A 13,609-nucleotide genomic window follows, 5' to 3' on the forward strand; every position below is an offset into this window, starting at 1 on the left:
GTACTGAGGGTGCAGGAGCTGCTGGGGGGGGGGGGGAGGAGCCCCCTGTGCCAACCAGCAGTGGTGGATCAAAAGACCTGACTCCAGAGGAGCTGGAGGACAGGAGTGAAGCCAGGAGGCACCAGACTGAATTGGAGAGATTAAAAATGGAGGCTCAGAGGGAGCAGCGAGCCATGGAGGAAAGAAAGATGCTTTTGGACCATGAGCTTCAAGTAAAAGAGCTGGATGTGAGGAGCAGGTCCAGCCAGGATGGTGGCAGCACTTCCTCAGTGCAGTCATACAGAATTGTGCACATTCCTTAAAATGTAGGGAGATGACATAGAGAGGTGGTTTCAGGGATATGAGGCATCCATCCACATGAATGGGGTCCTGAGAAGAATTGGGGAGCAGGATTGTGGAACCACTTTACAGAGGAGAGGAGGGACACTTTGCTAGCTTTGGGTAAGGGGTACAACCTCACCTACGCTGACATGAAGGAGGCCCTTCTCACTCGGTATGGTCTCACTCTTGACAAGTACAGGGATCAGTTTAGGCAGAGTAAGAACAATTAGTCCCAGACCTGGCTAGAGTGTGTGGATTTGTTTTCCAGAGCACTGGATGGTTGGGTGAAGGGCAGTAATGTGACAGATTTTCAGGGGCTGTAAAGCCTAATTGCGTGGGAGCACTTGTCTAGTCTGTGTTTTGCAGAGCTGCACCAGCACTTGACTGATAGTTAGCTGACTGACCCCAGGAAGCTTGCTATGGAGGCGGACCGCTGGGTGAGTACCAGGGCCCACAAGAAGGTTTATGGGAGAGATACCACCAAAGGTGGGCAGGGTTCCCAGAAGAAGGAGAGGGCAGTCAAGGGAGATGCAGACAGGTCCCAGGATAAGGAGGGAGAAAAAGAGCCCCAGGCCCCTTCTGACAGGAAGGAGGGTGGTTCTGGTAGGCGGTGGCCCAGGGCACCCCACTTTCAACCCCGGTGCTTTGAGTGTTCCCAATTAGGACACATGAAAGGGTACTCTGTCTGTCCTAAGACAACCCCCATTGGTGGCCCCTCTACCGAGGTGGCTATTGTGGCCTTAGGGGGAGGTAGCCCCCAGGGGCAGGTCATAGACCATGCCATGATATCCCTTAGTTGGGAGGTTGACTCAGAGGGTGAGTTGGTGATCCCTGAGGGTGGGAGTCGTCACTTCCACCAGGTAACAGTGAATAGGGTTCCAGTCACTGCTCTGAGGGACAGTGGGGCTAGCCATACAATGATGGTGGAAAGGCTTGTCTCCCCAGAACAGTACACCGGCCAGGTGTGTAGGCTGACACCAGCCCATGGGCAGGACTTCTTCCGTCCTATGGCCCTGGTATCCCTAGAGTGGGGTGGGGTTGTGACCCAGAGGCAGGTCATAGTCATTCCCCAGATGTCCATAGACTGCCTTCTGGGTAATGAGTTGCCCCAGGTGTCAGGGGAACTGGGAGGGGTGGCTTCCAGAGGCACCCTCACAGTTCAGTTGTCTGGGGGTACAACTCCAAGGCGGAGGGTACCGGATCCTAGCACGAGGGACAGGAGGAGGGAAAGCCCACCCCTGTCCCCTGCTCAGCCTGAGGGTACAAACCCAAGGGTGAGTGACCAGTCTCAGGACACCACTCCTGAACTGGTGGGAAGGGAAGTAGAAAAAGGATGCATGTCACCTGGGGTTACTGCCCCCCACTTTTTAAAACCACAGAGGCTAGAGACCCTAGCATGGCCTGGGTCCTGGCTCTTGACACTGACAACTATCAGTGGCCTCTGTTGGTTGTTATCCTTGTGGTCAGAGTTTTCCCTGGGTGAAGGACTGAAGTCAGACCCCAGGGGTGGAATGGGCCACATCACACTGTTGGCCCTCGTAGTACTGTCTGCCTACTGGAATGCATCTGTGAGCAAAGTAAGGTTAGGTGCTGCACAGATGGAGTTCTCAGATGAGGAGAAGAGGTCCCCCAAGGTTAGTTCAGTGCGCCCTGAGAGTGCTGACTGAGGGATCAACCTGGGTTCAGAGAGGCGTAGAACTGGCAAGAGCTCCTGCAGTAGTGGGCCATTGCCCAGGTTCTATCGCCCTCAGCAGGGAAGTCCAGCAAGGTATTGATTGGCCTACCCTGGGTTTAGGCTGGGAGGGGGTTGTGCTGGAAATGGCCCTTTTTGCAGGGTTATCCCCAAACGTTTTGCCTTCTTCCTCCTATTTTTTTAGGTCTGTTTTTGCTGGTTTATTGTCTCTGTGCACTTTACCACTGCTAATCAGTGCAAAAGTGCAAGTGCTCCCAATAGACACTGTACTGTTGATTGGTTTATCCATGATTGGCATATTTGATTTACTAGTAAAGTGCACTAGAGGTGCCCAGGGCCTGTAAATCAAATGCTACTACTGGGCCTGCAGCACTGGTTGTGCCACCCACATTAGTAGCCCTGTAAACCTGACTCAGACCTGCCATTGCAGTGTCTGTGTGTGCAGTTTTCAACTGCCAATTCGACTTGGCAAGTACCCACTTACCAGGCCTCAATCTTCCTTTTACTACATGTAAGGCACCCCTAAGGTAGGCCCTAGGTAGCCCCATGGGCAGGGTGCAGTGTATGTTTAAGGTAGGACATATACTAGTGTGTTTTATATGTCCTAACAGTGAAATACTGCCAAATTAGGTTTTCACTGTGCAAGGCCTATCTCTCTCATAGGTTAACATGGGGGCTGCCTTTAAATATCATTAAAGCGCAGATTCTCTTTGAGAGCAGATAAAAATATGGAGTTTAGGGTCTTTGAGCTCACAATTTAAAAATACATATTTTAGTAAAGTTGTTTCTCAGATGGTTAGTTTGAAAATGCCACTTTTAGAAAGTAGGCATTTTCTTGCTTAATCCATTCTGTGACTCTGCCTGTTTGTGCATTCCCCATCTGGGTCAGTTTGACAGTTGGGTTGCTCACACCTCTCCTCTAGACAGTGACACAAGAGGGGCTGGGGTGTAGCCTGCATATCTTGATTAGCCATCTGTGCTGGAGGGGAAGGGAGGAGTGGTCACTCACACCTGACAGGACTGTGCCTGCTCTCACACAATGCCATCTCTGACCCCCTGGTGAGTGTCTGGGGCATGGCCTGGACAAGGAAGGATCTTGCAAACACTGGAGACTTTTCTTTGAAGTTTGCCAACTTCAAAGGCAGAACTGGGTATAAGAAAAAGCCCCAAAGCCCCAGACTTTTAGAATCTTTCTAGAATCAAGAGGAACCTCTGCCCAGGAGAAGAGCTGAAGGAGAGTACTGTCCCTTTGCTATGTTGCGTTGCTGGACTGGCCTGCAGTTGCTGCTTCTGCCTGAAAAGAGTGGAAAGGGTGAACTTTGCTGTGTGTCCTGCTTGAGAAAATTCTCCAAGGGCTTGGATTAGAGCTTGCCTCCTGTTGGAAGTCTCAGGAACACCAAAGACTTCAGTTTCCTCAACCTACAGCACTGGGAACTGTGTGTTTTGTGCTGTTCAAGAGGAGAAACCACTGTGACGCCGCCAACTACGCCGCTGGCCTGCACTGTGACCTGCCGACACCACACGGAGTTGCATTGCCCGCAACCCTGGTCTCCCTGACGCCATCATCGGACGACTTCACCAAGCCGCTGCTCGCACCACGACCTGTGGGCCCTGCACTCCGGCATCACCTGCTCACGCTGCAGCCTGGGAATCCCCGATGATGACACTCCTGCTGACACTGGTGCCGCTGCCTGCACCGTGGCCTGTGGACACTGCTCGTGAGGTACACAAAGCACCGACCCATCCCGCACCTCAGCCCCGGTCCACCGACGCCACCACCATCGACTCCTGTGTCGTCACCAGGCATCCTGCCTGCACCGTGGCCTGTGGACACCGCTCGCGAGGGTCACGAAGCACCGTCCCGTCCTGCACCGCTGGCTTGGGCCTACTGACGACAGCGCTTCAGCAACAACAACGACGCTGCCTGCACCGTGACCTGTGGACACCGCAGCCCTGGTCTCACCGACGCCGCTGGACGCCATCACCGAGCCACTGCCTGCACCGTGACCTGTGGACACCGCACGTCGCATCGCCCCACTTCACACCGCAGCCCCAACGCCATCCACGTCGGCGCACCCGACTTCATCAGGCTGGAGTTCGATCTGCAACGCGTGTGACCTCAAGGGCCTGACGACTCCGGAACCGACACCGCACCATCAGTGACGCCCCTTTCCGGAGCTCACCGCGAGGATCACGACGCCCTACAAATCCAAGGTACTGGTTGCGGGTCTTCCCGACACCGTAGCTGGTCCGCAACGCCACGGCCGGCCTGAACTTTTGGTTTTGTTGATCACGACGCCGTGATAGCCCCAGGTGGAGCTATTGACTTCAAGGAACTGTAGTTTTGAGTACATTTTGCAGAATTCATATTTTTCTTACTGTATTTTGGGATTTTATCGTTTTTGGTCTTGTTTTATATAGATAAATGTTGGCTATTTCTCTAAAATTTGTGTGGTGTCCTTATGAGGTGTTTTCACTTATTACTGTGTGTTATGTGCAAATGCTTTACACATTGCTTCTGAGATAAGCCTGACTGCTCGTGCCAAGCTACCCAGGGGGTGAGCAGGGGTTATCTGAGCGGGTATCTCCCTTATCCTTACTAGAGTGAGGGTCCCTACTTGGACAGGGTGCAAACCGACTGCCAACTAGAGACCCCATTTCTAACACCTGACGAGAGTAGAAATGTAATAGAGTATGCAAAGAGCATTTCTGGCCTAAAGCTTTTTATCTTGAACTTCTAGAAACTACCAGTATAACTCAAAGCTTTACGAAACTATTCAACGCAGTAGCTACTTGGCTTAAGGCAATAGGTGGAGGTGTGTAGCCATTTTAGCTATAGTTTTACACACCTTATTTTAGAAGCTAGGCCTGCCGCTGTGCACTTTAACCTACAAATATTTTATTCAGCTTCATTTTTATTATTTTACCAATAGCCACATTTGCGGTCTTGTTTTATTTTCTCTATCTAGCTGTTATTTACCTAGCCCAGCACTGTGTTCTTAAACAAGACATTTCTTTCACTCTGTGCTTTTATCAAGGCTGCAGTTAGATAGGTTGCCGGCAAAAGTGGTACGCATTGTCTCAAATGTTCGCAGCAACATACACACTGTTACGTGGGGATCCTTTCTTGGAAAATCAGCTGTTTCATTATGAAAACACTACTTTGACCTATGTACATTAGAGGGAGATTCCAGCTAGATGACCACATCTGTATGCTGATTGCTGAGTACTTTTCTGCAGCTGCTTATGTAGACTGCAGGCCTCTTGCTCAGGTATGAGGGATAATGTCTTGCCAGGGGAACCTGATGGGCAGAATTAGAGCTTAACATGCTGCGCTCTAACATAGCCTAGGTAGTAGCTATTCTTAACAATCTTAGTGACAATATGGTAGCATTATTTTTATGTTTCACTCTGCTTGTCACAATTTTAATCCTGTCCTGCTTTATCGTCCTAGTTCTGGCAGTCCATGCTTTATTATTTAAAATGCAGTTACTTCAATAAAACCTTATTGAACTATGTTCTGCCTCTGACTGTCATTGTGTATGTGAGACTAATGTAACTGAGAGAAACGGATGAGATCTGAGTGACCACGATTTCCCTGAGGAGTTATTGTGTCATGCGTTCAGTTGCCCAATCATCCCTGCTCTTGAGTGGAGATGAGGCATTGCTAGTTAGCAGGAACAAAACCCAGATGCGGCCAACAGGTGTCATCTGTAGTGGGTTCAGACTCAGTCCCCCACAGTGCGAGTGATTCTGCTGCCCAAATCCAGTAGTCTCATTAAGATAATGAGAACCTACGCGACAGAGGAATTCTTTAAAAAAAATGTGTTGCTGTATTAATACTAGTAACTTGCTTCCTTCCTACAATAGCAATATAAAAGGCAATAAAAATGATCTTGATAAAAAAAGAGAGTTACAGATATGAATAAAAGCATGAAGAAAGATTTCGAATTGAATGACAAAGTGAATGTGGAATATAAGAGATTGAAAGAAAGAGAAAACCTTAAAGAGAAAAGACAAGAAACTGAAGAAGATGAAAGAGAACTTAGACAAGTAAAATTTATGAATTAAATTTGTGATGGTTCCAAAACATCAGATGGGGGAAGTTGCTAGAGTTTCCATTAGAAATAAAATCCACTTAATTACTCACATGAGAGAAATCTAGGCCCAACCAAGAGCTGAATTTTGGTGTTGGTGGGGTGATATGTGTGTGTGTGTGTGTGTTGTGTGTTCGTTCCCATGTATGTATGTTTGCATGTATGCACGTGCATCTATTTGCGGAACAGGATGGGGCGCTGAACAAAGACAGGAGCTACGAGTTAGGATTCAGGATCTTTTACAGCGTAGCAGGCTGATTTGGAGGATTTTTGGTTGTTAATTTTGGAATCAATTAAACTGATTTTCTCTTTCACAATACAGCAGTGTCTGACTCACAGTTTTTGAGATAGTAATAGAAGCAACGCAAAAGATGGCTGGATGATGATTGGACCTTCCAGCGTAACACAAACACAAGTTCCATATATCAGGGATCTGTGTCTGCCTGCATTGCCATTGTTTAGAAGCTCGGGGACCCACACTACCCTTCATCCTTGCAAGGATGACAAATCAGTGCCATGGGCTTAAGCAACAAACACCCAAAGAAACCCAGGGGTTAAACGTGTGTTTTACAAGTACATGGGTTATGTTATTTAGTAACCTGGAGTACACCACTGAAATCACTATGCTCAACTTTTGCGGAGGAGATTCTGGTCTCAAAAATTAATGTACAGTAACCCTTGGAAACACCACACTCTTAAAAATAGAAAACCCAACCAACAGAACTCTCAGGCCCTACCCGAGAAAAGAAATGCATGATAACTCTTATAAGGGTGTATGTGGGACCCCTGAAAGCTCAACTACAGCATATATAAATTTTTAAGTATGGAACTTGAAAAATGATCACATTTCACATTGGAAAAAAACATCTTCTTCAGAACCATGGAGCGCTAGTAAACCTTTACCATGACAATGACATACTGTTTACAATTTACAAACTCAACACATACCACATGATGCACAGTTCCCACAACTTTCTAGAATGGGAGCAGATGGGGGAGAAAGCACGGAGGGCAGGCAAAGGGAGAAGCGCAGTTGCAAAACAAAATCCTACATGGGAGACAGAGGTAAATGGAAAGTGGTGGGGGACAAAGGTAAACGAAGATGAAGAGTGAAAAATACATGCACTCTCATGGAGTGCTTCACAAAAATATAAAATAATAGTTCCCAAAAATTGGACACTGGTGGAGGTACAGTAGCAGCTAGTCAGAGAGATATAAACAAGCAAGCCCTACTGAATGGATAATCATTATGGGCCTGATTACGACCTTGGCGCAGGGGATTACTCTGTCACAAAAGTGACAGATATCCCGCCCACTGTATTACAAGTTCCACACGATATAACTGAACTTGAAATATGGCGGGCAGGATATCCGTTACGTTTGTGATGGAGTAAACCCCTCCTTTAAGGTCGTAATCAGGCCCTATGTGACAGGCTAAAACAAACAAAGCCAGCAAACAGAAAGTGATAAAAAGTGAATGAAAAAACAAAAGCCAATATCCAGCAATGGGTGGAGTGCATGCCTAGGTAGCTTTCCGCATGACCCCAAGAAGTCTTTTAGAACCAGACAGATGCGTGATCAGGTAGGCCTCAAACGAAAAAGCACAGCCCGCTGCCAGAATATGCTGGGATGCTCTGTAAGCATTTAAAGAATTGCATTACGTTGTACCACAGAGGTTCCCTACATCTAGATTGTTGCATGGAAATTGTGATTGCTGTTTAAAGAAGGATGCCTTGCTAAGAAAATGTAGTGTGGAACTGAAGAGCGTTGGATTATACACACAGACATCTTCAGTTAAAATGTGGCGTAAAAACATATGGTTTCTCTTGCCAATGCCTAAGATTATTGCAAGCCAGGTGGAAGGTTACAGCGTCACCAAGAAACTGAGACAGTTTTCTATTATTTGAACTCAGAGGACGAATTTGTTCTCCCTTTGTGCACTTGTACAAACATGTATATAAAACTTTGGCAGAGCTAAAACATGGAACAAAAAAAAATTGCAGTTCCAGGGAATAGAGATAGCGGTTGTCTGGAGAGTGCCCGAGATCACTATATCTGCTAGTTCCTATTGTTCAGGGAGTATTTGTTTTGTTGGCTATTGAATGAAATTTGTAACTCGAATTTTCACATAAATTCTTCTTAAGAAAGTACAGAATGCACTTCCAAGTGCATGCTCTTGTACTGTGAAAAATGTTAGATACCCACGTGCAAAACAAGAATATAGCTTAAAAGTCATGTTGCATTCCCAAACGTTTTAATTCAGTGTTCTTTACCAACTATTCAGTTGGATTTCATGAACTGCAAAACAATCAAATTCATAAGTTCAACGTTAAATGACAAATGTCGATAAACTTTAATGAGGTGGAATGGCTAAGGTTGTGTTGTACACTCCGTTGCCTCGACAGATTGAGCCTTTTGTACATTCAGTTTGGTTTCAATTGTCTTGACATATATAGTTCATGTGTATATAGTTCCCGAGTAAGAAGTTCTCAGGGTGTGTTTCTGAAAGAGAGACAGCGTTTTATTCTTTGAACCCCTTTTCCTATGTGTCACAGTTGCACGCCTAGAAGCCTGTGGGGAATACTTACGTGGGTGTTATGAAAGAAAGGCTGTCTGTGTAGTAACCTGTCTGTTCTCTCTCCTTGGGTGTTTGGTCTGGTGTCTCATCAGACTGATATCATGGTGTTGAATGTCCATTATGTGTGTTCCCTCGGTTACTGGTTATCCTTGACTCCGTACCCCTCTCCAGGATGAGTGGCTACATCTAGCTCCTGTAAAATGAGCATACAATGTCTGGCTCTTGTTGGCCTTTATCTGCAACCTGCAGTAACACATGAAGTCAAAATGATGAATAAACTTATGGCGCCTTGAGAATCTTTTACAATGCAGCTACAAGCACATATCACATTTTTCCAACACGAAAATGTAATGTTATCAAATTAGATGGTTAAAGGTCACTAACCATAAGTAGACCTCTGCATTGCAATGTTACAAATTCCAAATATTTAGGACTGGTATAAAGATATTTGCTGTTTTTAATACAGGACACACCTTTAGTTTCCCCTTAAACTAATGGGGTCAAATAAATATATTTGAGCTGAAAATTGAAAGATGGTTATAACCTTCAAAAGAGGGTCCAGTGACTTAACCAGTACGATAAAACTCTACCAAATCACACCCCTCCCTCTATCAAGCCTCCAAGGAATTTGAAGTCAGGTGAGAGTAGTAGTAGATAGCATTGTTGTCAATGGGTGTGAAAATGTTTTGAAGGGTGACGAAGTTTCGAAAGGTGGTTGATGGTACTGAATGGACAAAATACCTCTTCAATTCAATGCTTAACTGAAGGTCATACCTAGATATTTATAGACTCTCACCATATCTAATTGCAATCCAGTGAGGCAATGACTAATTTTAAGTTTTGTCTTACTGAGGCATAGTACTTTTGTTTTCTGTGAAGTAAGAATTAATTTATCGGCAGAACGGACACTTTATATTACATCCATATTTGACTGCAGTCCTACTCCGATATAAGTCACCAGATCATCCACGTAGGCCAAAGTATTAAAAAGACAATGGAAGGTCAGTGAAACAGGAGTCAAACAAAATGTGTGCTACTAAGCAGCCTTGATTGAGCCAGTTTTTAACAGTGATGTAATTCCCTTTAGATCCGCTTTCACATGTTGTAAATTCTAACTGGATAGCATTCACAAAAACATTGATAACAGTCCCTGAATGATCTTAGAAGCAACATATAATGGCCCAATGCATGAAATTAAATGCATCGCAGAAGCTGACAGAACAACAGTATACTTTTCCTGCTACCAACCACCAGGTAAGAGCTCATAGAGCAAAACAATAATCAGCTTAGAATGTCCTTCTCAAAATCCCCACTGCTCCTCCATGAGTAAAATATTTTTCTCTACCCACTCAATCTAAGGGAAAAGCACTAACTTAGAATACACTTTGGTGATCCCATCTAATAGGGAATCAAGTGAATGTTTTTCAGGGTCACTTGCCTCCCCCCCACTTAAATATTGATATGATTACTGTACCTCGACAAGTAATTAGTATGCAACCCGTTTTTTTCTAATAATGTGAAAAAGGGGTTTAGCTGTTTGGCTTTCATTCAGAATGTAGACGTGAGGCCTGATGAACACATATGATCAATTCTTCAATTTTTTAACTACGGAGTGTCTTTGTGCATGAAATACAAATTAGCCAAGTGTCTCATGTTTCCCGCATTTAGATGGCTTGGCCTCTCTTAGAATATTCTTCACCCCCAAAGTGTAATTCCTCTAGATGTAGCAGTGGTATAATGAAGGCTCATTCCACTTTTTTGCAATGGATCACACACGTACACATATGATTTCAACCTCAAGGCAAATTGATCCGTTTGAGAGGTTTGTTTCAAGTACAAGGGCAGGAGAGAGGAATGTTTGGGTACGTAAGAACAAGAAGGTTCAACTACTGATTAACGTGCGCTGTGCAAAATGCACGTTAGCTAATTACACCACCCACAAGAATAGCAGGCTTAATTTTAAAATGTTGAGCTTGTGTGTTCAATTTTTCTGCTTTGTGGGGGGGAAAAAACAATTCTCTCAGATTTTTTTAAAGCATAGGAGATAAAACGGATCCACTTCCACAGAGAAGCCACTGCTTTTCACAGATATGAGACAGGCAGGGAGGCTTGGAGTGGTGCAACTGTGTAACTGAGACAGTACAATGTACCGCTGTTTTTTCCTGCATGTGCATCACACAATCAGAATCCGAGTAGCATGGAGATGTAATTTGCACATGCACAGGGCGACACGAAGTCTTTGGAGAAGAGCAGAAACCACAATGCAGCAGAGCGGTAACCTTCGAGATTAATAGCTGTCGAGAAGCGTCTCCGGTTTGACATGCAACCTTAAAAACAAAATCTGGTTTTCAAATACTTCTTTGGGAAATGATTTACGAATATAATTGTATAATTTAAAATCTGAAGGAGCGTAGTAACCATGGTTTGGTGCTGATCTGAATTTTGACAGGTTACAAGCTCTGTAGTCTGCAAGGCAGACTCTGCTGGCTGTGTTTTTTAGTGAAGAGGTGAAAACTAGCACACCTGTCTTTTCAGTCGGATACTTAAAAAAAGCTTTCCAATGCCTGAGCGTGCCGCAAATGTTTTTAGAAAGGGGGAAGAAAGTTTAAATAAAATAATTAGATGCAGATCTCTTAAACTGAAACGTGAAGTAAGACACGTCTAATACACCTTCTGCTGTGTACTTCCGTAATGCATCCACCTGTACTGTAGCAAGACCATTGAGACGAATAGCAGGCAGTACGTGGACACGGGAATGAAGTTACCTAGCTCGTGGCGCCTCGAGACACCCAGGTACAGGAATGCAATGGTACCAATAGTCACCAACAGCAGAGTGCGACTGCACAGTGCCATCCCTGGCAGCTACCCGTCCGTCTGATGGGGGTGTGTCCCTCGGCCACTAGCGCTCAGGCTCTTCGCCACCTCACCTCACGTCGCGTGACACCGCACCCTTAAACAAAAACAGAGGACTGGACAGCAATAATCATGTCATACCACAACACGCAAAACCAGAGAATGTGTGAACTGAGAACTCTGTAAACGCACCCGGCGGCCATCTTGTAACGGCTGGTTTTCTCTGAAATACTGCTGATATAAGATAAAAACTGTAATATTGATATGAAACGGAGTTGCAAATGGTCGTTTTAAGGGTGTGTTTATTTACTATATTTAAAAAAAGTTTTTTCATTTTAAGTCAACTTTGTTCGTTATTTTTTATTTTTGACATACCATTTCATATTTACAGCCCTAGGTCAATACACACGCCAAGTGATGGGACCGCATAATTGCTTGTTGTCTTCTGCGACGAGCTGCAGATTGTTATGTTGGCGATGGACTGATCCACCTGTTACATGCCAACAGGCGGATTGTGGCGGTACGCCCTGCCCTCAGGACATGGCGGAAACGCATATGATGTAGGCATGAGATTTAAAAATGAGGCCGGGGTTACAGCCCTCGTGGCCATTGACATAACTCAAGTACCCATGTATGTTTTATGCACAGCACGCTTCACAACCCCTCACTGCGGCACTCAATAAACTGGCGATGAAGGAAGTTGGAGTCGTCTTCCCATGCATTTTGCAACCGCAGCGTGGTGGCACCCTGCCCTCTGGGCTAGGAGGGCGTACCATAGGGGTGACTTACAGTGACCTGGTGCAGTGACCTGTGCTGAAAGAGTGCATGCACCTTTTCACATAGGCTGCAATGGCAGGCCCCCAGACGTTAAGCCCTTGCCTGTGCTGTTGCAGCTACCAAGGCTTGTTTGCTCTTGCTCCTAGGGATCTTCAGGCTTCGTGTAGCCCCAGCACAAAGCACTTCTTCCTGCCAAGCACAGTCTCCTCTCTGCGGCTCCAGGGACATGGGACTCCTCTTCAGGTGTGCTGAGTGGGCCTCACTGCGACTTGCTGTGCCTGCTGCCAGTGGGGGCTGAATCCTCTTCTGGTGACTCTCCCGATTGCTGAAGTTCACCCAGGACTCCCCTCTTTCGGTCGAGTCCCCTGGGCCTTGCTGGTCCTCTTCAGCCTTGAAGCTTGCCTTCCTCTTCTTTTGCATTTGCCAAGGCTTGTTGGTGGTCTTCCTGTACCACTGACACACTGTAACCCGACAGCCGACGTGGGACACCATCTGCATCACTTCAGGGACTCCTCTTTGTGGTATGGGGCCCTAGGCCCTCATGCTGGGAAGTAACGTGACGCAGACACAGTGGTAGGGTATTACTAACTGGCCTCAGGCACGTGCGCCCAGCCCCTTTTATTGGCAGGGTCACCTGACTGGTGACGCCTGTGTTGGGTGGCTGTGGGGTGCACATGTAAGACCAGCCCTCAGCAGAGTGGCTGGCAGAAACACTAGAACGAGTCCAGCTGGACTCTACATCCCTCCCAAACTTTATTGAGGAACCAAACAAAAGTCCAACCTGTAAAAGAAACAATAACAAAGCACCAGAATCAGTCTCTGGGCCTCGAAAAGGCAGACTGCAGAATTGAGTGGACATGGTGCAGCTGAGAGCACCCGGACACCTCAGCACGAGCCCATAATTTAACCAGGTACAGCTGGGCACGAACACTGTGTGGATGAAGTCCAGATACTTCAGTCGCTTATCCACGACCTCACAGTTCGCTGGATATTGTTGATACGGTCCTGCCTGGGCTCATGTGGTCAAAGTCTATTTACAGTTTCTGATGCGGGTGCATCTGGAGCAGTGAGGAGTCCACTGTACACAGTTCTGGATGGCATTCTTGCTCTGGAGATTGTCTACCTCCTAAGACTGCAGATGACGTGACGGCTTGGGGCACCTGGGAGTCCAGTGGCCGAGCAGCGGCAGTCTTCCCTCTCGTGCCAGACCTCCATCAAGCAGGAGTCTCCTCTAGGCCCTTTCGCGGGCTTCCACAGGACTGTGTGGACTGTGCTTGCCTATCTCAGGCC

The 13,609-nt window shown here is 46.3% G+C and overlaps 1 protein-coding gene across 2 annotated transcripts in view; it reads right to left on the reverse strand.

Moving 5' to 3' along the window:
* UBXN8 (UBX domain protein 8) overlaps positions 1-11,640 on the reverse strand; it is a 235,495-nt gene extending 223,855 nt beyond the window's left edge. The window contains exon 1 of one of the 2 annotated variants that reach the window (XM_069235637.1): positions 11,455-11,640. In XM_069235637.1, coding sequence (XP_069091738.1) covers positions 11,455-11,542 — 88 coding nt within the window. In that variant the 5' untranslated portion in view covers positions 11,543-11,640. The remainder of the gene's footprint in view (positions 1-11,454) is intronic. The other variant, XM_069235628.1, reaches the window with a different exon arrangement.
* Between the last annotated feature and the right edge of the window lie 1,969 nt (positions 11,641-13,609).

This window comes from Pleurodeles waltl, chromosome 1_2 (assembly GCF_031143425.1).
Source record: "Pleurodeles waltl isolate 20211129_DDA chromosome 1_2, aPleWal1.hap1.20221129, whole genome shotgun sequence".
Taxonomy (NCBI): domain Eukaryota; kingdom Metazoa; phylum Chordata; class Amphibia; order Caudata; family Salamandridae; genus Pleurodeles; species Pleurodeles waltl.